Here is a 26,225-nt window from a genome sequence, read left to right as displayed (position 1 = left end):
TGCTTCCAGATTTCCACAACTATCAAAAGCTACTTTAGGCTCAAAAGCTAGAAACAACTCGTGTTCGAATTTTGATCGATGGATAATAGAAGCGTGTACGTAAAAGAAACAGGGGAAAGCAACTGTGGGCTTATTACTAAGCCTAAAATTAAATCCTGCTTCTAGGTTAATACCACAATAATAAGAAGTGATTCAGCGACTTGAGACTCAAAAGCTAGAAAAGGACTCGTGTTCTGGTTTTGATCAAAGTCCAGACTCGAACGCATAACATTCAGAAAATAATATGGGTCGTGGTTATATAATCCCTGAAATTTGATGATAAAAGTGACATTGAGTGACGAGGTTACTGGTAGAGCTCGGAATAAGGAAACGACTTGTCATTGTGGATGTCATCATCTGCTTCTCCTAGATAAGCTTTCTCTATGCTTTATGAAAGTAACGAATATGATTGGCTTATCTTATTTTACTTCTAAAATCTTTAGCACCATGAAAAAGAACTGAAGTAGGGGGTTTCTCATTGAAAAGGCTCTATTAAATTGGCCTGTTGAATGCACAAGGTTAGATTTCACTCACTTGTAAGGAACGATTAGAATTTTGCTACACATAAGTCGATTTGTTAACACACCACTTATAGGGGTACCCTTTATAATTCTTTTTAAAAATAAAAAAAAAATCAAAACACGAATCATTTTTTAGCATAACTAATGTGAAAAGCTTCTTTGTCAGCAGCGTGCCGGTGTGTTAATAAATAAAGCTTCTAAATAAATTTTCTCGAACAAGAAAGGAAGAAAGAAAAGAGACTCACAAATTACAAATGGTAAAACTAAATAACTTTGCAGTTAGATCAGGCTTGGTGAATGTTGTGGATCGCCGCACTGACACTTTTACAATCAAACTCCATTGTCTTCATCCAGTTCTCAAAGTCTCCAATTTCCTATCAAACAAACAAATACCGCACCGAAACTCGGTTAACCACAACTGAAAGACAAACTCAAGATGCACACAAAAATCATTAAAACCACATCTGAAAGACAGGCACAAGGATATAACAATTTAAAAGAAAAATAACTTACTCGAGAATTCTTAAAAGCCTAACAATTATTTATCATATAAATGATTCAAATTCTTCTTTTTTCTTTTTGTTTCAATATCTACCGCAAGTTCGCAACATAGTTATTCCTTACTTAACATTTAAAATAATTTTTTTAGGAAAGTGAGAATATACTTCATTAAAGGAAACCTATACCCTTCATTCACACGGCATAACAAGCTCATAAAAAGTGGATTAGAGAGACAAAAAATACCCACCAAAGCAAACACAGCACCTGCTTAACACAAGGTCAAGAGAGACTATAACCATGCCATTGTGATTCACAAACTGCCTCACGCATACACAACCTGCCCGCAAAACAATAATAAAAGAAATAAGAGCAGTTCCAACAATATCCAACACATTCCGACAGCCTCTCATTCTTCACAGCAGAAGCCAACAGCCAAAGGAGCAAATCTTAAAACCAACACAAAACGGGAACCAAGAGAACCAAGGTCCATAAAAAACAAAAGGCCTCCACTCTCGTAAGCTAAGCACCTCAAAAAATGGCAACCCTGTAGAGTAAACCCCGGTCCCGCCTCAAAATTTCCCTACACGGAATAAGCTAAATCGCTAGCTTTTCACCAGGAGGTGTAGTCCCAAAAGATTGTTTGCACCCATGAGATGTTGAACCTTGGACCTTGAAGGGAGTAAGACCCTGTGATACCCTCATATGATAAGGATAAAGGTATATAGTGTGTGGGATCCTACATTACTTGGGAATGAGAAATTCTTGCTCTTTATAAGATTCCAATGGGACTCTAATTGTATCATTGATTAGTCATTTTGGAATATAGATCATGTGATTTGGGCCTTCCATTGGGACGTTACAAATGGTATCAGAGCCAGGTTAACAAAAAATGTGGGACTTGAACCGTGCCACCTACAACAGACAAGCCCAATGAGGACGTTAGGAATTGAAGGGTGAGAGATTGTCATATCCCATATGATAAGAATAAGGGTAGGTGGTGTATGAGATCCCACATTGCTTAAAAAGGAAAAGTTCTTGCTCTTAATAATGTTCTAATGGGACTCTAATTATATCATTGACTAATTCTTTTGAAGCATAGGCCATGTGGTTTGAGCCTTTCATTAGGGCATTACAAATTGTATCAGAGCCTATCCCAACCATAAAGGTGAGACTTGAGCCGTGTCACCTACAACAATCAGGCTGACGAGGACATCAAGAATTTAAGGGGGATATCCCCATATGATAAGAATAAGGGTAGGTGGTGTATGGGATCTCACATGGCTTGAGAATGAGAAATTTTTTCTCTTTATGAGGTTTCAAATGGGCTCCAATTATATTACTGACTAGTCTTTTTAGAGTATAGGCCATGTGGTTTGGGCTTTCCATTTGGGTGTTACAGGCCCCAAGACCAAGGCCTTCACCCTAACATCTCAAAATACCTTATAATCCTAAACCCTACTACAAGTTTTAGGGGAAGGTAGAAAACCATGGAGATGGTTAATGCTAGCCCTAACAAAATACAATATATTCCAATAGACAATGATTAAGCTGTTAAGAGTTCCTCATACATCTTGAGATTTCTCTCCTTCCAAATGAGTACACAGAGGCAGCCATTGATAATCTAGCTGTTAGAGGATTTTCCTTAAACTGATTGGACATCCAAGTGCAAGAGATTGCCAAAAATGACAAAATCAAAATAGAACTATCGTAGACTTGCCAATATACGAAATTTTTATGAAAGGAAAAAGATGCAAGTACCAATTGTTGGAGATAATATTAAATTAAGATTCTTGATTTAAAATTATCTTGATATGATTATCTTGATTTGATTAGTGTTAATTACATCAAAGTTGATTAGAATACTACCTAGATTAGGTTGATGTATACTACTTTGATTAGAACACTCCCTCATTTCTCTTATAGCCTCTTTCTCTATAAATAGGAGTCTATGCCTTGTATTTATGAACACTTGAGAGCAGAAAATATGTAGCCAAAGTATTTCTCTCCCCCTCCTCTTCTCCTTCCCCATCTACTTTCCTATTTTCTATTTTATTATTTTATTTTATCTTCACCATGGTATGAGAGCCACAAGGTTCCCATGGACTCTTTCCAGAATTTTTTTGGCCTTTTTTTCCCAGCAAGTCTGTCAACGCTAGAGTAATTTTTACAGCATTTTTTGTTCGGCAAGCATGTAGCCGCTCAGTGCTTTCCAAACTTCAACACTGCTTGTTCTGAAACCAAATTTCAGAATTAAGTTCACGTGGTACAGATCATCCGATCTATGAAATACCCAATCCCATATGCCGTCAAATGCGCCACCACAGGCCACCACAACATTCAACTCTCAACACTACAGTCAGCCACCAGTATTTTCTTTTCCAGATTTTTATCAATATATTTTGAAAGAACAGCTGCCAACGAGTCGAACGAGACAAAAATCGGCACTAGTAGACATCGCACGTGCCAACCAAAGGTTCTGTCCTACTATCCACACTCTAGCCAAATTCCCACTCATAGGGCCATAGTACGTGACACGTGTCGGCATTACAACGTGCCACGTAGCCCTGTCAGCAATGGACCAACAGTTCCTGCATTAGCGCACATTAGCCTTGACCATAGACTTTGGTCGAAGTTCTTCCTACTCGATTTTTCAGGCTCATTTCAGCCTCGTTTGGTTACATAGATGAGATGAGATGAGATATTTTTTTAAAAGTTGAATAAAATATTGTTATAATATAATTTTTTAATGTTAGTGTTGTTTTGAGATTTGAAAAAGTTAAATTTTTTATTATATTTTGTGTGAAAATTTGTAAAAGTTGTAATGATAAAATGAGATGAGATCAGATATTTTGGGTAAACAAACGAGGCCTTCACATTTTCCGTCGGTTTTTAGCATTGGACTTCCCCCAATGGCTAAAAGTTCTTCTAATTTAAACAATTATGTCTCGTCTCACATCCATGCATCTAGAGTATCCTTATTAGTTGTGAGTCTTTTTCTTTTTATTGGGTTTCGGCCTTCTAATTTTGGTCTTATAGTTGACCATGGTCACATACAGCCCATTGTTGCCACATCTCCAAATTTGATGTTCCGGTTGTGAGTCACTTCATCACCAACACTATTTTCATCATCTCATCGACGATCAATCAATGGATAGGAAGACTACACTCAAATTTAAAACTCAAGATTATGTTTTCATCTTAAGTTTGAAGGGATGTTGAAAATAATATCAAATTAAGACTCTTAATTTGATATTATCTTTATATGATCATCTTGATTTGATTAGTATTAATCAAATCAAAGTTGATTAGAATACTCCCTAGATTATGTTGATATATATTACTTTAATTAGAAAACTTAATACGGCATCTTTTTCCTAAATAAGGGTCTATGCCTCGTATTTATGAAGACTTACCAGGCATGCACACATTTCCATGAAAAAGCATTTGGTAGACGAAAGCTCCTTCCAAAACTGCCTTTTCCATGTGGACAGCAGCAATGGCAAGATTCTCTCCACAAATAACTTAAGGAAACATCGGATAATGGTGTTGGACTGGTGTTGCTTGTGTAAGGAAAATGGTGAATCAATAGACCATATGTTTCTACACTGTGAGGTGGTGAGGACTTTGTGGGATTATTTTTTTGCAGGACTTGGCGTATCGTGGGTCATGCCTTTTAGATTGGTGGATTTTCTAGCTAGCTGGAGAGGTCTCTGAGGTAATTCACAAGTTGCAGCAATCTGGAAAATGGTCCATATAACCGTGAAAAGGCAATGGAGGAGCTGAAAGTCTTTTTCTTTAAAACATTGTTCTCATGGGTTGGGGCCATTGTTTGTAACAGACTAAATGTCCATGACTTTTTAATATCGGTTGTAAACTCTAGTTAGGTATTTCTCATGTATACTCCCTGTGTATGTTATGAACCTGAAGATGAAATGGTATCGTGCAGGATTAAAGGAATACGCCGTCATACGAAGAGTGAAGGAAAACGATGTATTTTGGTTAGCAATAGTGAAGCTGTGCGTTTTCAGCTTTAAGTGTTGCGTTTCAAATTTCTGTCATTTATTCTTTTTACCATTTCAGTCATTTTAGTTATTTTTCCTTTCTGTTAAGAGGGTTGTGGCTGTAGGAATCTGGGGGTATAAGTCAGAGAAGGGACTAGAATGAGGCATGATTTAGAAAATTGTCAATAGCTTTGATATGTAAGGAGGTTGGGTTCCCTTGAAGAATCCCTTATCAATATACGTGTGACTCCCTTTAGCATTTTCACAAACACCTTTCAGCCATCTCTTATTTCCATTACAGCACCCATTGTTACATGAAGACTTAAAATAGAAAAGATATAGCCCTCAATGTCTCTCCCTCCTTCTCTTCTCCTTCCCTATATCCTTTTTCTATTTTCTATTTTCTATTTTCTATTTTCAATGTTAGTATTTTTTTATTTATTTACATCATCAATAATAGAAAGAAAGGGAACAAAAAAAAAAGGTGGTACCGAACCTTGATAGCGGTGTTGATAGCATGAGTGGCGGTAAGCCAGTGATCGGTCTGCTTCATGAAGCGGGCAATCGTCGCAGCCAGAGCTCGGATTTCGAGCTCGATTCGCTTCTGGTTGACGAATGCCTCTTGTACTCCACCGTTCACGGCGTCCACCAATAGATCCGAAACTCGGGCAGCATTTCGAATCGCATCTTTCTTCGCTCTCTCTGTTCCGATTAGATTACAAACAAAATGAAAAAGAAAAAATGTGGCATTTGGGGGAAATCGCAAATTCCATCACAGATTTTCAGATTCAGGAACTGACCGGTGCGGTCGCGGAGTCCGAGAGAGGCTTCATGATGATGGTGGATAAACTGGAGCAGAGAAGCTTCGAGGCCTCCTGGATCTGCGTTTGGCGTCTCTGAGGATGAGGAAGAATCCGGCACGCGCGTACGCGCCAGGGGAAGCTGGGGTGAATACATGTGTGTTGCTCCGAACGCACTTGGACGGGATTAAAACACTGTAAAAATAATAATAATAATAATAAATTTATTACTCATTTTCTCCGCACATTATATTTTTTTATTTATAAAATTGTTTTAAAATTTATTCTTTCTTAAATTAATTAAATTTTTTTATTTATTATCCTTATATTAAATATTTAATAAAATAAAAAAATTAAAATAAATATAACTTATAGTCACAATAAATAGAATTTTTCAAAAATAAATGACATTTACGATCTAATGAAATAATTTGTACAAAATAGATAAGTTTTATTCAAATAGCTTTTTAAAAATGAATTCAATGAATTTCAATTTAAAAATATTAAAAAATTAATTTTTATTAATGAGACATATTTTTTTACAGAGAATTTAAAGTTTATCTATTTAAAATTTGTGCTCATTACTTGTACTATCTACAATAACCTTAGAAGAACTAGCAACAGCTTTTTTTCTTTCCGGGTCCAGAAACGAATGCGATTTGGATTTTTGAGGGAAGTGGGAGTTCTAGAGAATCTACTTCAGATAAGTCTCGTTAGATTATCTATATCTATAAATAAGTGTACTTTTTAACTATAAAATAAAAAATTCACTTACAACGGATTAGACATTAACAAATTGAAAAAATCTATATAACCTCCCAACATCCAAACATTTCACCCTTTTTTAATTTTTTAATATTTTTTTAATTTATTCTTTTTAAATTAATTTAATTATTTTATTCATTATTTTTATATTAAATATTTAATAAAAAATAAAATAATAAAAATTTAAAAAAAAAAAGGTGTTGGGATGTTGGGAGATTGTATAACAAAACCCGTAGATTTTTATTTTATTATTTATCTGTAGCTCTGCATCTCTTTTCTTTCAACGCAATTGTCACTGTTTCTTTTGTCGAATTCTTTTTTTCATTTTTTCATGATAAAATAAAATAAATTAATAATTAAAAAAATAAATATTTTTTAATTATTAATTACTCATTATTATATAATGAATAAATAGATAATTCAATATAAAGATTTGATATAAATAGTCAAAATTAAATTTATCTTATATTCTTTTATTATTATATAATAATAAAAAATAATTATTTCAATATGAAAATTTATATAAATAAAATAGTCAAAATTTAAATTTATTTCATATTTATCAAAAATATTCTTTATATATACATAATCCATTAATAATGCTCTCACACCCCCGGAAGACAAAAAAAAATAGAGAAAGAACCAACTGGCAATAGCTTTGATTCTCACACTCCCGAAAGAAAATGAACGATAGAGAAAGGAACCAACTAGCAACAGCTTCGATTATTTAATTAATTAAATTGTCTTTAATATCATATTTTTATATTTTTTATATATCTTACTCAAAACTTAAGAGTAGTTTGAATATATATTTAGACGAGATGAAATGAGATATTTTAAATAGTAATAAAATTTTTAAGTTAAGATGAGATAAAATTGTTAGCAAAAAAAAATATGTTTAGATAATGAGATGAGATTAGATAATTTTTAGTTTTTAGGATTTTGAAAAATGTGTGAGTCCCACTATTTTAATTTTCAGCCGAATTGTGTACTATTTATTACTGTTCATACAATGTTCCTACACTGTTTACTGTCAGATTTTACTATTTATACTATTCACGCATTGCTCCTATACTATTCATTGTCAAATTATATTGTTCATTACTGTTTATTTAAGTTAATACTTTTAAAATTTAGAAATAAAATATAGTGTGTTTAATAGAAAAAACTATAATACGGTACATATGAGATGAAAATCTGTACCCAGTATTCAAACCGAGCCTTAATCTTATATTAGATTGTTCATCTAATTTTTACATACCAATGAAATATTATTTATTATTTATTATTATTTTTTATCTATTTTGTTATCATATTCACAAATCATTTTAGATCACTTTAACATCCAAACAAAACCTTAATGTAGCTAAAATCTATTTTGGCTATTTTATTGTCCATTGCAATGCAAGTCCAAATCACCATAGATTAGATAATATATGACTAACTAGATTAGCTAATATATGACTAAGTAGATTAAATGCCTAGGCCAGCTCTGAGGACTTCTTCTATTCTTTTATCATTAGCACGTTATATTTTTCTGTTGCACGTGTGTTTCATTCATTGCTATTACATCGACAACTTCTCTCCATTTATTTTATTTCCACAGAGAGAGGACATCTTTATAAAATTAGAACCTATGACTTTACATTCCCCTTCGATACAAACTATAGAGAGAGAACATGGTGAAAATTTTATTCAATTTCAGAAGTTTAGAAAGTAATAAACTCAAATTAAAAGAATAAAATCAATTTATTTTTAATTGATAGTTCATAGACTGGTTAAGCATTTCATAAATTTAATCATCATTGGGACTGTGTTCTTGCAATTGTTATGATATATGTGTAAAAGTATAATTGAATTTCATGTTATGTTTTGTTGAATCAAAGATTTCAAACATTATACAACTTTATCTCTACTAATGAATTTTGATGATAACAAACCAGTTCAAGTATAAAGTAATCCCAAGTTGTCCGCATAATATCAAGGACATCAACAAATCAAGCATGAACACGAAAGAGATTAGGCTTACAAATGAAGCTCTTAAGAGTATTTTTGTACATATATTTCAAATTCGAAAAAAGGTCAAGGCTCAAAAATAATTTTAATATACTTATAAAAAATCATTTTGTATTTTTCACATGAGCATAATATGATTAATAGTTTAAAATTTGAAAGATAATTGATTGTCATTTTTTAAATATGCATTATATATTTAAAATTTGAAAATAAAATCTCATATGTCAATAAATAGTTCATTTGAAATATTCAAAAAGAATCTCTACTAGCCAAATGAGATGAGAATGCTTGTTTTACACCCACAATAATCACATAACACGTATGTAACAGCCCGCTAGAAATTCAATTGTGGAATTTCTTTTGACCTTAAGAACCTCGTGAAAATTCCGTAAGTTTACACGAATCGACTAATCGCATAGGTTATAGCCTGTCAACATAGTTAGTGTTATCACTCACTATGGTGCCAGAAATGCGATTTTAATTATTTGAGATAGTTAGAAGTGTCAGAATACATTATAGTCTACACCACTAGGCTTAATTGAATATTTAGAATTTTTCAGTACTAAGTTTATTACGTTTATTTTTGGAGTGAATAGTAATCTCGATAAACGTACTAAACGCAGTGTTTTCAAAATCACAGTGTGAAATGTCCAAATTAGGTTAGCGAAATTTTATTTGGATACTTGGCAAGATCTTAACCACACATAATGAATAGTATTAGATACTTAGCACAAAGAGAAACCATTAGATGGAATTGTGAAGGAAATCAAGGTGTGAGATTATGACACCTAAGCAAAATACACATTTGGAAAATATCTTAAGAACATAGATTTAAAATACACATGGAAAGATTTTAACCACCTTACTCTTCTAAGTCTACTCCACATTTAGAAAATATTTTAAGCTAATTTCATGGATATTATTAGGTAAAAATATCTTGAGTTGATTTTTGTAGATATTATTAGATAAGAGAGTCCTACACTCCACTCTCACTCCGGTAAGAGAGTCCTACACTTAACTCTCACTTCGGGTAAGAGAGTCCTACACTTAACTCTCACTCCAGCCTCATCTCTTCCATATCTTATCCACAAGTATCTCCAGCCACCCCTCCCCACGAAATTATCTTCATTTATACTTTCCATTGAAAGAATATCAAACACTCTCTCTCGGACAGCTTTTAGGAGTTCTTTTGCACACCCATTTCGAAGCTTTTGTAAGTATTTTATCATAAAGTCTCCTTCATATAAGTTGTTTCTCTTTGAGTCTAGTTTCCGTAGATGTATTTTTCGTATCATTCCATGGTCATTTGGTCAGTAAAAAGTATTTTTAACCATGGAAAGGTCATTCTGGGCGTGAATCTGGAGAGTATGTTATAGTTTGGAGTTTTTGACCAAGCTAATGGATAGATATTGGTCCGAAATTTTTATGGAGTATTGTTAACATGTATATATGACTATTGGTTGAGGATTTTTGGATGATTAAAGGTTTTGATGAAAAATTTTCTTAGATTTAGAAACTTAGAAACTGGAAGAGGAAAAACAGTTTCTATTTTGAGAAAGTTTAACTCTTTGGTGGTCTAAACCTATTCTAATGACTTTGATAATTTTATTGGAGGATCCTAAGCATCTTATATACATGTTATATTATTATTTTGAAGATATTTGATGTTAGTTTCAAAGATATGAAATTTTATGTAAAGAGATATTCAGATAAGCCAAAGTGTGGATGTTCTTGGCTAAATTTATGTTTTGGTTAATTTTTAACCATGTGATCTTGAATTAGAAGCTTATATATGTTTTAGGATATCTTTTAAACCATGTGATGGTTTGGTTTGAAGATCACACATTTATAAGTCATAGATCAAAAGGTTGATCAAAACAAGTTGGAAACAAAAATCAATAGAAATAGCATATGAGAATTTCGGCCCTATGGAGTTTTAATAGTTGTGATTAGTTTTAAATTTTTTTAAATTGATATTTGAATTGAGGATAAAATTTATATGAGGCATGTAAATTTTGGTGACTTTTGGAGTTAGTATGCAAAATCCTTAAGTTATGAGTAAAACGGTCATTTTCCTACATGCAGAGAGTAAAATTTTACTCTTTAAGTTAGTATTTTTCCATATTTCAAATTATTAGTGATTTAGTGCTAACTTTTAGAATCACTAATTACAGTTCCTCGTGATCGCGCTTAAGGTTTTAATAAGAAACGCGGAGATCGAGGTAAGTTAGCTTTTAACTTACTAGCAGTCTACTGTGTATGTGTGCTAAGTAAAGGAACTACAATGTATGTATGTATGTATGTTATCATATATGTCATGCCATTCCAAGTTATCACGTAATTGTCTATTATACAGAATTTATTCTGTCATCAATTTTTATCTGTTACATAATATATTCTGTCATGTATTACTGTACATTACAAGTATGTCATGTTAAATATGTTGTCTATTATATGTTATGCCATGTTACGAAATGTTTCTATCTCAAGTTGGTCATGTATTTCAAGTTATGTTCAAATCACGTTATGTTACGTCAGAGCTCCAGTCCTTTCGTTTTCCAGTCACGTTTCATCTTGAATACATTCAGTTTGTGTAGAATACATGGGGCCACAACAACTGTGGAGTATGTATTTTTCATGTTAAGTCAAGTTTGTGTAGAATACATGAGGCCACAACAACTGTGGAGTATGTATTTATACGTAGAATACATGGGGCCACAACAACTGTGGAGTATGTATTTTTCATGTTAAGTCAAGTTTGTGTAGAATACATGGGGCCACAACAACTGTGGAGTATGTATTTTTCATGTTAAGTCAAGTTTGTGTAGAATACATGGGGCCACAACAACTGTGGAGTATGTATTTACACGTAGAATACATGGGGCCACAACAACTGTGGAGTATGTATTTTTCATGTTAAGTCAAGTTTGTGTAGAATACATGGGGCCACAACAACTGTGGAGTATGTATTTACACGTAGAATACATGGGGCCACAACAACTGTGGAGTATGTATTTTTCATGTTAAGTCAAGTTTCAGATCAAGTTCATGTCAAGTCAAGATCAGTTCATGTTTCAATTTAAGTTATGTCAATTATGCTATGTTGTACGCCAAGTTATGCTTTAATTACTTATGAATTTGATTATGCATTTATGCTTTTACTGTCATGCATGCATCATTAGCTTGTGTGGAAGTTTTTTGTTAACTTACTGAGATTTGTAATCAAATCTCACTTTGGTAGTCCCAACTACCATTCCCCCCGAATGGTAGATCTTGTTACAGGACCTGAAGGAGAATCAGGAGCTGATCAACTAGACACAGTTGACTAAGCGACGGTGCGACATCAATGTTAATATAGTAGTTAACGTAAATTACTACTTGTACAATGGAGTTGCATCTTTAGTATTTTTTGGATCATAACCATTTTGGACTAGTGTTGTGATCTACTCAATGGGTCTTTATGTATGAAGTATGTTTTAAGCATTTGGGATATTTTCAATTTGGTGCATAGTATTGCTAAAGAAAAAAATTATCCGCTGCGAATATTGCATAATGTTAGATGCATGTTAGGATCATTGCATCTTATATGTCATAAACGGGGGCAGGTAACCTTGTGTTGCATGTCTCGATACTTCAAATGTCCGTCCAATCCCAAACGGAATTTGGGGGCGTCACAACGTAGGTGTTCCGGCAAAATGAAGAATAGAGTTGCAAGTAGAGAATTCCTATATTAATTCCATCATCTTCCCCCAAACCTGGTCTCTTCTCTCTCTCTCTCCCCCCCCTCCCGCGGGGCACGTGGATCAGGCTATAGATGCCCCTTCTTATGTGTGGGAATGTTGAAAATACGTTAAGCAATTAGCGTATAGGTGCAGACATACTCATTTTGTCTGCCCCCTTCGCACAAAAACAACACATGGACTCCAAGAAGAAAAAATAAGTGTTAAAGAGTAAGAGAATACAAGCATGTTCTAAATAGAGCAAAGAAATACCAATTGGATAAAAGTGGATGAGATTTAACCCAAAGTCTTCATTCCAAATTTAAACAAACCAACTATAATGTATAACTCTTTAGAAGAAATTATCACATTTGAGGCATCTTTAATTTTTACACCCACAGTTGGGTTCCAAATCGAGTTGAGAGATATATAGAACTTGCGGTGATAGGTTTTGTAGAGACAAAGAGAGCAACAAGAGTGACGAAATGAATATTTTTCTTTGTGAAGGCGGGAGAATAGAGAAGGGAGGAGTGGAGAGAGACGTTCAGGACAACAAGAGAGGAGAGCCGGGGGGTAGAAGAGTGAAGAGATAAAGGGAAAAGGGAGAGGAGATGGGAGACCTCAGGGAGAAAGGGAAGAGAAAAATTGAGATAGAAAGAGAAAAACATCCTTTAACTTGCACACACAGTAAGACACATAAGTCTCCCACACCACATCCCTTAACTTGCACACACTTGAAATTCTATTAAAGGGTGTAAAATGCCAAAGCACACCAGATCTGGTTTGAAGTTTTTCTCATCTTCAAAATCAACATATCAACTATAAGTCTTACAACATTAATTTATCAAAAGCTTTCAATCTTTTTTTTTTTTTTAATCTAAACTTTGAGCCTTAACATTTGTTTATCTTGATATATAGTTTGTGATGTACTGTTTTTAACTTCATTCAATGTGAATTGTATTTTGACAATCTACCTACTATCAGCTTTTATATAAATAGAGAAATATTATGTTTAACCATTGTGAGTGTAGTAGGAGTTCTATACGAGGAATAACTAAATCCCCACACGGAATGTAACTGTAAGCGTAGAAGGTATTATAAGAATACCTTTAAAGTAATGTTGCTCAAAAGTATAATAGATTTTTACTTCCACTTAAAAAGAGGTTGAATAGTAAATTTGAAAATTCTTAATGAGTAGCTTGAGACGAGGACGTCGGTAGTAGGGCTGAACCTTATTAAAATATTAAGTTTGCATCTCTCTTACCCTTATTCTTTATAGCTATTGTTACTTAATATTTTATTTCCATTTTATATTGTGTATTTTATTAATAATTGTTAATTTTTTAAAACAATTCAATTCACCCGTTTTGGATTAATCATCTGGCCAACAAGTATAACATGATCTAGTCAAAGTTCATAGAGCTAATAAAATCTCTGGGATGGAATGTGGTATCAGAGCTAAGAGCTCTATTATAAGATTAACTATCTTTTGAGTTAAGATCTTATGGCTAACATTGTAGCTTCATTTGGTGAAGGTCAATCTAGCAGTCGGCCTCCACTCTTTTGTGGAGATAATTACTCATTCTGAAAAGTTAGAATGAGAATATTTCTTCAATCTCAAGGTAGAGAAATCTGGAAATATATTGTAAATGGACCTTATATTCCAACAAAAGTGGTTGATGGAGTAAAGGTCAAAAAGGAAGAAATTACCTCACAAGATGTTATTTGCTTTTCAGCTCAAAATGAAACTAGTTGGTTATGACGTTGAAGATTAGGTCATGCTAACATGGAACTTATTTCCAAACTTTCAAAAAATGATCTTGTGAGAGGTTTACCAAAAACAAATTTTCTTAAAGATAAAATTTGTGATGCATGCCAATTTGGTAAATAAACAAAAACTTCTTTTAAAACCAAGAAACATATTTCCACTATTAGACCATTGCAACTGATACACATGGATCTTTTTGGACCAAATAGAGTTGCAAGTCTAGGAGGAAAATATTATGCATTTGTTATTGTTGATAATTTCTCTAGATATATTTAGATCATCTTTCTTGCTCATAAAGATGAGGCACATAATGTCTTTACCAAGTTATGCAAGAGAATTCAAAATGAAAAGGGTTATACTATTTCAAGTATCCGAAATAATAGGGGAAAAGATTTTGTTAATAAAAATATTGAAACATTTTGTGATGAAAATGGTTTTGTACATAATTTTTCTGCTCCTCGAACTCCTCAACAAAATGGGGTAGTAGAGAGGAAAAATAGATCTCTCCAAGAGATGGTAAGAACAATCTCAATTAGAACAACTTGCCTAGTTATTTTTGGGCTGAAGCGGTAAGTACTGCATGTTATGTTATAAATAGAGTTGTGCTAAGGTCTAAATTAGATAAAACCCCTTATGAGCTTTGGAATGAGAAAAAGCCCAACATTGGTTACTTTCATGTATTTGGATGCAAATGTTTTATTTTGAATGACAGAGATAATTTAGGCAAGTTTGATGCAAAATCTGATGAAGGTATTTTTCTAGGATATTCTACTAATAGTAAAGCTTATAGAGTAGTCAATAAAAAGACTTCAACTGTACAAGAATCTATGCATATAGTATTTGATAAATCTAATTCTCTACTCTCCAAGAAATCTATTGATGAAGAAACAGGATGTATAAATAACACGGAAAGTCTCAATCTCAACAAAGAGAACACAATAGAAGAAGTTCAACATGGAACCATCAGAAAAGATCATCAAAATTTAATACAAGATGCAACCAAACAGTAGAAATTTATGAAAGATCATCCAGTGGAACAAAATTTGGGAGAACCTTCACGAGGTGTAAGTACTCGATCATCTCTTAGAAATATTTGTAATCATACTACTTTTCTATATCAAATTAAACCCAAAAATATTGATGACGCACTTCTTGATGAATCTTGGATTCTAGCTATGCAAGAAGAATTGAATCAATTTGAAAGAAATGATGTTTGGACACTTGTTCCTAGACCCAAAAATCATACTATTATTGGAACAAAATGGGTTTTTAGAAACAAGAAAGATGAGTCCGGAGTCATTACTAGAAATAAAGCTCAACTTGTAGCCCAAGGTTTTAATCAAGAAGAAAGAATCGATTATGATGAGACATATGCACCAGTCGCAAGATTAGAAACTATTCGAATACTACTTGCATATGCTTGTTATAAAGATTTCAATTTTTTTCAAATGGATGTTAAAAGTACTTTCTTAAATGGTTTTATAAATGAAGAGATATATGTTGAGCAACCTCCAGGTTTTGAAAATCATATTTCCCCAAATCATGTTTTCAAACTCACAAAAGCACTATATGGACTTAAACAAGCTCCTAGAGCTTGGTACGAGAGATTCAGTGGTTTCTTAATTGAAAAAAGTTTTTCAAGAGGAAAAATCGACACAACTCTTTTCATTAAATATGAAAATGATGATATTCTTTTGATTCAGATTTATGTTGATGATATAATATTCGGTGCTACTAATGAAAATATGTGTCAAGTTTTTTCTAAAACTATGCATGAAGAATTTGAGATGAATATGATGGGAGAACTTATATTTTTTATCGGATTGCAAATTAAGCAAGCAAAAAGTGGGACATTCATCAATCAATCAAAATATATTAAGAAATTACTGAATAAGTTTGGGATGGAAAATGCTAAGGAAATTGGAACACCAATGAGCCCATCAACTAAACTTGATAAAGATGAATCCGGTAAGCCAGTTGATTCGAAAATATATCGAGATATAATTGGTAGCTTATTATATTTAACAGCCAGTAGACCAGATATTATGTTTAGTGTGTGCTTATGTGCACGCTTTCAATCATCTCCAAAAGAATTACATTTAATTGCAGTTAAGCGCGCATTCTTAGATATCTTAGTGGTACAATTAATCTAGGATTATGGTACCCTAAGCACAAATCTTTCGATCTAATCAGTTACACAGATGCAAATTATGATGGCTGTAAAATAGATCGAAAAAGCACTAGTGGAGCATGTCATTTCTTAGGTCATGCACTAGTTTCCTGATTTAGTAAAAAATAAAATTCTGTTGCACTATCTACTGCTGAGGTAGAATATGTTGTTGCGGGTAGTTGTTGTGCTCAAGTTCTCTACATGAAGCAACAACTTGAAGATTTTAAATTCATGTATAATCACATTCCAATCAAATGTGATAATACAAGTGCTATAAATCTTTCAAAGAACCCAATACAACATTCTAGAACTAAGCATATTGAAATAATGTATCATTTTCTTCGAGATCATGTGCAGAAAGGCAATATAATATTAGAGTTCACAAACACACACGATCAGTTAGTAGATATTTTCATAAAACTTTTACCAGAAGATAGATTATGTATGATCAGAAGAGAAATAGGTATGATGCATGCTATGAATATCTCTTAAAAGATAGACCAGAGTCAATAAAAATAGAGATAGATTTTTTAAATACTTTTACATAAACTTGAGATTTTTAGCCTCATGTTTGAGACGCTCATTCTCTTCATACAATATCACGTTATTCTTATCCATGAGAACCGGCAAGCGGAATGAAGAATCTAATAAAGATTTCAACTGTTTATTCTTCTGCCGAATTATTCCTTCCCTTGTGTGAGACTCTTGAACAATTCGTTGAAGTACAACAATTTGTTTTTTGAGCTTTTCAACTTCGTGATTTTTGGCTTGTAGCCGCTGAGAAAAAGCAACAATAGAGGAAGAGTAGCGAGTCCCAAGACTCACCAAGTCATAAATAGCATCAGAATCTGACTTATTAGTCAGATTATTATTTTCTTGCTGCAACATGGCACCAATGGCAGCTGCAGAAAGGACAGGAGGTTGAGATGCAGAATGTCTCATGGATGGATCTAGAGAAATGTTAGAAGAATGAGCATTTGAGAAAATAATATAAGGCTTAAAACGAGAATGTTGAAGGAATGCAGAAGAGTTATAGATATGAGAAGAAAACTTGATGCGGATTGGATGAATTTCAGGACTGATTTTATAGAGATAGCATAAAGAATAAGACAAACTATTGTCTCTTCAAATCTTATTTAGTCAAAAGAAATACAAGATATGCTGGACACACATTGTCAAAAGTTTTCTTACTAAGCCAGCGAGATTAACAGTAGATTGTCCCTATTTTTCTAGTAAACGATAAACTTCTGCTGTTATCTGCCGATGTTGACCTTGTATCTGAACCATTTCTCATTCCAGCTCCTCTATTCGTGGTTGCAGATCATGAGCATACCAATCTGCAAATTTTTTCAACTCTTGGCTTTCTTGCTTTAGACTTTTATTCTTACTATACTTATTAGCAAACTTTTGTCGTAATTCAAATATTTGCATGTTAAGATGATCAATCTCACTCACCCTCGCCATTAACCTCCAAGACATGATCGTAACAGAGGCAGCATATTGACTACTGAGCATTCTTGATTCTGCAATAATCTCAGAATCAGCCTTACTAGAAAAACGGTTCTCTGCTCCTATCATGGTATTGACGGCCTCAGGAGAGAAGATTGATGATTGATGCGTCAAGGGTTCCTGATTCAAGTCTAGAACATTAGTGGAAGAGAATTGCTCAGCCATTCTATCGTTGTGGAAAAACAGGACTCAGGTCAAGAAGCGATTATTTTTTTTTGGCATCCGACTGATGAAAATGATCAATTTTTTTATATCAACTCAAAGCCTTCAATCACGTTTGTCAACAACATCAGGCGATTGTTTAAATCTCTAGCCGCACTAAATTTGTGACGCCCCCAAATTCCGTTTGGGATCGGACGGACATTTGAAGCGTCGAGACATGCAACACAAGGTTACCTGCCCCCGTTCATGACATATAAGATGCAATAATCCTAACATGCATCTAACATTATGCAATATTCGCAGCGGATAATTTTTTTCTTTAGCAATACTATGCACCAAACTGAAAATATCCCAATACTTAAAACATACTTCATACATAAAGATCCATTGAATAACTAAGATCACAGCACTATTCCAAAATAGTTATGATCCAAAAGTACTGGAGATGCAACTCCATCGTACAAGTAGTAATTTAACTACTATATTAACATTAACGACGCAACGTCGTTCAGTCGACTGTGTCTAGTTGGTCAGCTCCTGATTCTCCTTCAGGTCCTGTAACAAGATCTACCATTCGGGAGGAATGGTAGTTGGGACTACCATAGTGAGATTTGATTACAAATCTCAGCAAGTTAACAAAAAACTTCCACACAGACTAATGATGCATGGATGACAGTAAAAGCATAAATGCATAATCAAATTCATAAGTAATTAAAGAATAACTTAGCGTACAACATAGCATAATTGACATAACTTAAATTGAAACATGAACTGAACTTGACTTAGCATAAACTTGCTCTGAAACTTGAATTAACATGAAAAATACATACTCCACAGTTGTTGTGGCCCCATGTATTCTACGTGTAAATACATACTCTACAGTTGTTGTGGCCCCATGTATTCTATACAAACTTGACTTAACATTAAAAATACATACTCCACAGTTGTTGTGGCCCCATGTATTCTACACAAACTTGACTTAACATGAAAAATACATACTCCACAGTTGTTGTGGCCCCATGTATTTTACGCATCACAATTGTAGTTAAATACATACTCCACAGTTGTTGTGGCCCCATGTATTCTACACAAACTTGACTTAACATTTAAAAATACATATTCCACAGTTGTTGTGGCCCCATGTATTCTACACAAACTTGACTTAACATGAAAAATACATACTCCACAGTTATTGTGGCCCCATGTATTTTACGCATCACAATTGTAGTTAAATACATACTCCACAGTTGTTGTGGGCCCATGTATTCTACACATCATAATGTACTCAAGATGAAATGTGACTGGAATACGAAAGGACTGAAGTCCTGACGTAACATAACGTGACTTGAACATAACTTAGAATACATAACCAACTTGAGATAGAAACATTTCGTAACATGGCATAACATATAATAGACAACATATTTAACATGACATACTTGCAACAGTGAATATTACATGAATTGACTTACATGTAATAGATGACATACTTAGCATGACGTACTTGTAATGTACAGTAATACATAACAGAATATATTATGTAACAGATAAAAATTGATGACAGAATAAATTCTGTATAATAGACAATTACATGATAACTTGGCATGGCATGACACATATGATAACATACATACATACACTGTAGTTCTTTTACTTAGCACACATACACCGTAGACTGCTAGTAAGTTAAAAACTAACTTACCTCGATCTCCGCGTTTCTTATAAAACTTCAAGTGCGATCACGAGAAACTGTAATTAGTAATTCTAAAAGTTAGAACTAAATCACTAATAATTTGAAATATGGAAAATACTAACTTAAAGAGTAAAATTTTTATTTTACTCTCTACATGTGGGAAAATGACCGTTTTACTCATAACTTAAGGATTTTGCATACTAACTCCAAAAGTTTCCAAAATTTACATTTCTCATGTAAATTTTGTCCTAAATTTAAATATCAACTCAGAAAAATTTAAAACTAATCACAACTATTAAAACTCCATAGGGCCGAAATTCTCATATGCTATTTCTATTGATTTTTGTTTCCAACTTGTTTTGATCAACCTTTTGATCTATGACTTATAAATATGTGATCTTCAAACCAAACCATCACATGGTTTAAAAAGATGTCTTAAAACATATATAAGCTTCTAATTCAAGATCACATGGTTAAAAATTAACCAAAACATAAATTTAGCCAAGAACATTCACACTTTGACTTATCTGAATATCTCTTTACATAAAATTTCATATTTTTGAAACTAACATCAAATATCTTCAAAATAATAATATAACATGTATATAAGATGCTTAGGATCCTCCAATAAAATTATCATAGTCATTAGAATAGGTTTAGACCACCAAAGAGTTAGGCCCCGCTTGGTTACACAGATGAGATGAGATGAGATGAGATGTTTTAAATAGTAATAAATAAAATATTATTATAATATAATTTTTGAATATTAATTTTGTATTGGGATTTGAAAAAGTTAGATTGTTTATTATATTTTGTATTGAGATTTGAAAAAGGAATAATGATGAGTTGAAATGAGATGAGATGAGATTTTTGGTTTTGGCTAAACAAACAAGGCCTTAAACTTTCTCAAAACAGAAACTGTTTTTCCTCTTCCAGTTTCTAAGTTTCTAAATCTAAGAAAATCTTTCATCAAAACCTTTAATCATGCAAAAATCCTCAACCAATAGTCATATATACATGTTAACAATACTCCATAAAAATTTCGGACCAATATCTATCCATTAGCTTGGTCAAAAACTCCAAACTATAACATACTCTCCAGATTCACGCCCAAAATGACCTTTCCATGGTTAAAAATACTTTTGACTGACCAAATGACCATGGAATGATACGAAAAATACATCTACGGAAACTAGACTCAAAGAGGAACAACTTATATGAAGGAGACTTTATGATAAAACACTTACAAAAGCTTCGAAATGGGTGTGCAAAAGAACTCCTAAAAGCTGTCCGAGAGAGAGTGTTTGGTATTCTTTCAATGGAAAGCATAAATGAAGATAATTTCGTGGGGAGGGGTGACTGGAGATACTTGTGGATAAGATATGGAAGAGATGAGGCTGGAGTGAGAGTTAAGTGTAGGACTCTCTTACCCGAAGTGAGAGTTAAGTGTAGGACTCTCTTACCGGAGTGAGAGTGGAGTGTAGGACTCTCTTACCTAATAATATCTACAAAAATCAACTCAAAATATTTTTACCCAATAATATCCACAAAATTAGCTTAAAATATTTTCTAAATGTGGAGTAGATTTGGAAGAGTAAGGTGGTTAAAATCTTTCCATGTGTATTTTAAATCTATGTTCTTAAGATATTTTCCAAATGTGTATTTTGCTTAGATGTCATGATCTCACACATTGATTTCCTTCATAATTCCATCTAATGGTTTCTCTTTGTGCTAAGTATCTAATACTATTCATTATGTGTGGTTAAGATCTTGCCAAGTATCCAAATAAAATTTCGCTAACCTAATTTGGACATTTCACACTGTGATTTTGAAAACACTGCGTTTAGTACGTTTACCGAGATTACTATTCACTCCAAAAATAAACGTAATAAACTTAGTACTGAAAAATCCTAAATATTCAATTAAGCCTAGTGGTATAGACTATAATGTATTCTGACACTTCTAACTATCTCAAATAATTAAAATTGCATTTCTGGTACCATAGTGAGTGATAACACTAACTATGTTGACAGGCTAAAACCTATGCGATTAGTCGATTCGTGTAAACTTACGGAATTTTCACGAGGTTCTTAAGGTCAAAAGAAATTCCACAATTGAATTTCTAGCGGGTTGTTATAAAATTCATAGAGTTAGGCCTCGAGACTTTGCAGCATTTGTCGGGTCACGGACGGCTCCTTTTTCAACTATTTACAGTGACTATTAAACGCATCGTTTTCTTCAGTCCATTTACTTGCTGTCGATCCTTTTTAATGATGCCAAAAAGGGGGAGAAGTTTTAGACTAGAACATTAACATTGTTTAAATTGCTAAACTTGTTATATATGCTTGAAATTATATTTATACTTTTGCTTGAAAAACTAACGCATATTTTCAGGGGGAGCTTAAGTATTAATACAGGTTTTAAGTTCTATCAAGTATTTGTCATCATAAAAAAGGGAGAGATTGTTGAACCCAAGGTTTCAAGTTTCATGTGATTATAAATCTACACATGGATTTTGATGATAACAAATGAATTCAAAGAATAAAGGAGTTTCAAGCTCAAGTTGTCCACACAATAGAATCAAGCATATCAAAGAACCAAGAGGCAAGCATTAGCAAGAAGGAAACAAGTTCACATTAAAGTCATAAAGTAATGTTGTAAATCTCTTAAAATTCGAAATTAGGATTAATATTCAAAATTAATATTTTATCATAAAGCATTAAAATACATTTTCCACATGTGCATGAATATTTTTGAAAATTAAATTTGAAAATTTTGAAAGGTGATTGATTGTCATCTTTTACATGTGCATGCCTTGATTAAAGGGTTGAACTTTGAAAATATTAAAGATGATTGATTGTCATCTTTCACATGTGCATGTTTTATTTGAATATTTTCAAAAGTGATTGATGCTTTTTTAGACTTATACAAAAGGTAGATGATTTTGTTTGAAAAATTTGAAAAGTAAAGTGTGCTCCTTTTGTCATATACAAAAAGTAAAAGATTAGGTTTGAATTTTTTGAAAAGGAAAGTGTGCTCTTTTTGTCATATGCAAAAAGTAAAAGATTAGGTTTGAATTTTTTGAAAAGGAAAGTGTGCTCCTTTTGTCATATGCCAAAAGTAAAATATTAGATTTGATTTTTTTGAAAAAGTGAATGATGTTGTCTTTGACAATTGAAAAAGAAGAACCTTTTATTTGAATTTTTTGAAAAAGTGAATGATATTGTTTTTGACATGTGAATCTTTTTTAATTTGAATATGAAGTCTCATATGCCTATAAATAAATCATTTGAGAGCTTCATATTAATAACACTAAGAGCATACAACATTCATTCAAAGCTTTCATTTTCTCTTCTCTAAGCATTGAGCTTTAATCCTTATTCATTTTGAGAGATATAGTTTGCACTGTATTATTCTTATTTCACTCATTGAGGAGTGTTTTCTGATAACCTACCCACTATCAGCTCTTGTATCAGAAAAATAGTGTGTATAACCCTTATGCGTGTAGAAAGTGTTCTACACGGGGAATAGTTGAATCACCACGTGTAAGGTGATTGCAAGTGTAGAGGGTGTTCTACAAGGATCTTTTGTAGCGGTATTGTTCAAAAGTGTAATAGGTTTCTATCTCCACCTGAAGGAGGTTGAATAGTGAATTTGGGAATCCTCATGGGTAGCTTGAGGCGAGGACGTAGGCAGTGGGGCCGAACCTCGTTAACATATTAAATTTGCTTCTCTCTTACCCTTACTCTTTATATTTATTGCTATTTCATATTTTGTTTATATTTTATATTATATATTTGATTTATAATTATTATTTTTTTTAATACAACTCTATTCACCCCCCTCTTATATTAATCATCTGAGCAACAGAATGGATTGAGATATGGTTGAATTGGCATATTCCCACTTTCTAATTACATACGGGAGGTTGAAGTGTGGGTTCTAACTCCCATGAAAACGTTTTTTTCTTTTTTGTAAAAATAAAAAATTGAGAAAAAAAAGTTGTGGATATAAGCACCACAGATGATGCATAGTACGTACTCCACTAAAATACAATATGCTGGAGATAAGATGAATGCATAATCTTTTTATTTTTTTATTATTATTTTTTGGGTATATTCTTAATATATTACTATAAGATTATTATTCTTGTCATTTCATAAATTTGAAAATTTAAAGTATCACCTTAAATGTATTATATGAAAAATCTATTTGGACACTTACAAGCAAATCTTCATCGACTCCGTCTTCAAATTAGAACTTAAAACCTTCTTTTACTTGCTATCTTTGTTTTTGTCAAGAACAACAAAATCTCACAATGATGGAGCCTTAGGCAGCCACCTAAGCAGCCTGTCCCTTTTCTGCCTCTAGATGTTAAACCTAAAATTATTTTACATTTTTTTTTACAATTAATCAATATGGTAATGCATGGCATCTCTTAAAACATGATAAAATCATCTTCACTTGAATGTTTTAATTTTACATAATTATACTCAAAATTAAAAAAAAAATCGTCAGTATATCATTATTCTTTAATTATAGGGTTTTGCTACATGCATCGATTCACCGAGAGAGTGTACCAAAAACAAAAAGAGAGGAAATGCACACATCGATAGACTCTTTTGGTACAATCTCTCGACCTGTTTAGCATTATTCTTAACTATAGATACGTTACACCCCCTAGAATATACAAAACTCAATACTTTTATTTACTATTGTTACTATTAACTATAGCTAAACCCTGCTCTAAATGTAGTACCATATCTTAGGTCTTTTTATCTCGTACCATGTAGAAAGAATGAAGCCTAGTCGCTTTATTTAATTATTGTACCATTCATAAGATTAAGGATTAGTTTGGTTGTTAGACTGTATTTATATCAATTCAATTATATTTAATTTTAAAATGAATCTAATTTCTAAATATATAATTATCAAATTATTAAATTCATGTTAATTTAAAATTTCTTTATATGTAAGATTTATGGGTGTATAATAAATCGATAAACCAGTCATGACTGACACAGACCGACCCTCAGAGTCCAGAACCGGCTGGAATAGCTAGGGAACCGGTCGGCGGGCAACAGAAATTTAACAAAACCAATGTTCGTCGGTTTGGTCACGGTTTGAGTTGGGCTCAAATCGCTGAACCGACCGACCACATATACTTATTATTTTTTAAAATTTATACATATATAAAACGACGTCGTTCTACTTAAATTTAAGTGAAATGACGTCGTTTAATGCATTCAGTTGTGTTTAAAACACATCTAAACGACATCGTTTGTATTAAAGCAAACGACGTCGTTTTATTTATGAGAAACGAAAAAAAAAAAAAAAAAAGTAAGTAAAACGACGCCGTTAGATTTAGAACCAAATGACGTCGTCTAGATCTTCTTATTCTTCTTCTTCTTCCCCGATTCACGTCCGTTTATGAGTTTCTCATCCTCTATTTCTTTCTATCCTCTATAACTCTCTTAGAGAACCAGCGCTGTTAAAAGAATTGAAAACCAACCATAAACTGCCAGAATAGAGACGGACGTTTTTCCTCCTGCCCATCGATCAGTTACATTCGATTGCTCTGGCATGTCTCATCTCGTTGATCGACGTTGGTTTTATCCAAAAACTATGCCGATAAGGTCAATTTTTACCCCTAATAGGATCCATAATTTTTTTTAATTTTTTATAAATAATATTAAATTTATCTTAACATCTAAACTTATTTTAAATAAATTTATAAAATTTAATCTATTATCTTAACGCATAAAAAATTGAACTTAATATTTAAACTTATTTTAAATAAATCTTATAAAATTTAATCTACCGTCTTCAACTCATAAAAAATTGAATTCAGTTAATGTCTAAATCCAGCGTAACAAAATGTTAAAAACTTTTGAAGAACAGAAAGCTGCAAGGGCCACGTATTCATAAAACCAAATCACGACCAAGTAGTCGATAGATCTCCAATAATGCCATATCTACCTGTCCATCTGTCCATGTTCTATGGCTCTGTGCCCAAACCAAATCTTGTAGGGGCGGGGCGGCTGGGGTTTTGAGGGGTCTATGCTAAAAATTAAAATCTTCTTTTTCATGGCTGCTGCATCATTTTTTTTTTTTCTTTGGGACCCTTATCTACGTGTCCATGTTCTATGGCTCTGTGCCCAAACCAAATGTAGGGGCGGCCGGGGTTTTGAGGGGTCCAGGCGCAAGAGTCCAAGGCTATCCTAAAATTTTTTTAAAAAGAAATCTTCTCTTTCGTAGCTGCTGTATAAAATTTTTTCAAATATTCCTTTTGATCTTATAGAGGAATTTTAAAAGAAATTAATTATTCATTATTTTTTAACATTATATTTATATTTATATTTATTTTTAAATTTTTTTATTCGTAAACAAGTTAAATTATTCTACTTTTGATTTATATATTACAAATTTAATGAGAGAAAAAAAAAATGTAATATGTAAAAATGATAAATATAATTTTTTATTTTAAATAATTCACCTACTGCCTAAAAAAATCTATAATTCGCGTAATTCTTATTCGAAATACATCATGTGTTTAAAGTT

At 32.6% G+C, this 26,225-nt stretch overlaps 1 protein-coding gene across 3 annotated transcripts; it reads right to left on the bottom strand.

Moving 5' to 3' along the window:
- Positions 1-668: 668 nt before the first annotated feature.
- LOC122292699 (biogenesis of lysosome-related organelles complex 1 subunit 1) lies at positions 669-6,055 on the bottom strand. Of its 3 annotated transcripts, none has more exons than XR_006236990.1 (4): positions 5,863-6,055; positions 5,559-5,764; positions 1,309-1,398; positions 669-934 (listed from the first exon to the last, which is right to left on the bottom strand). XR_006236990.1 is itself a non-coding variant. In XM_043101176.1 (3 exons), exons 1-3 carry the CDS (start codon positions 6,017-6,019, stop codon positions 845-847), a joined length of 453 nt encoding a protein of 150 aa, XP_042957110.1. In that variant the 5' UTR covers positions 6,020-6,053; the 3' UTR covers positions 669-844. The 3 variants fall into 3 exon arrangements, 1 of the variants encoding a protein (XP_042957110.1); XR_006236991.1 differs by having other exon boundaries at positions 1,326-1,398; XM_043101176.1 differs by lacking the exon at positions 1,309-1,398 and having other exon boundaries at positions 5,863-6,053.
- Between the last annotated feature and the right edge of the window lie 20,170 nt (positions 6,056-26,225).

Source organism: Carya illinoinensis, chromosome 13 (genome assembly GCF_018687715.1).
Source record: "Carya illinoinensis cultivar Pawnee chromosome 13, C.illinoinensisPawnee_v1, whole genome shotgun sequence".
Classification (NCBI taxonomy): domain Eukaryota; kingdom Viridiplantae; phylum Streptophyta; class Magnoliopsida; order Fagales; family Juglandaceae; genus Carya; species Carya illinoinensis.
The sequence above is the reverse complement of the archived record's forward strand: the minus strand, read 5'-3'. Positions and strand labels throughout refer to the sequence as shown.

Coding starts and splice junctions, on each gene's coding strand:
- LOC122292699 (XM_043101176.1), bottom strand. CDS start 6,019: ATGTATTCACCCCAGCTTCCCCTGGCGCGTACGCGCGTGCCGGATTCT. Junction 5,765..5,862: donor CGGACTCCGCGACCGCACCG/GTCAGTTCCTGA, acceptor TAATCGGAACAG/AGAGAGCGAAGAAAGATGCG. Junction 935..5,558: donor CTATCAACACCGCTATCAAG/GTTCGGTACCAC, acceptor TTTGTTTGATAG/GAAATTGGAGACTTTGAGAA.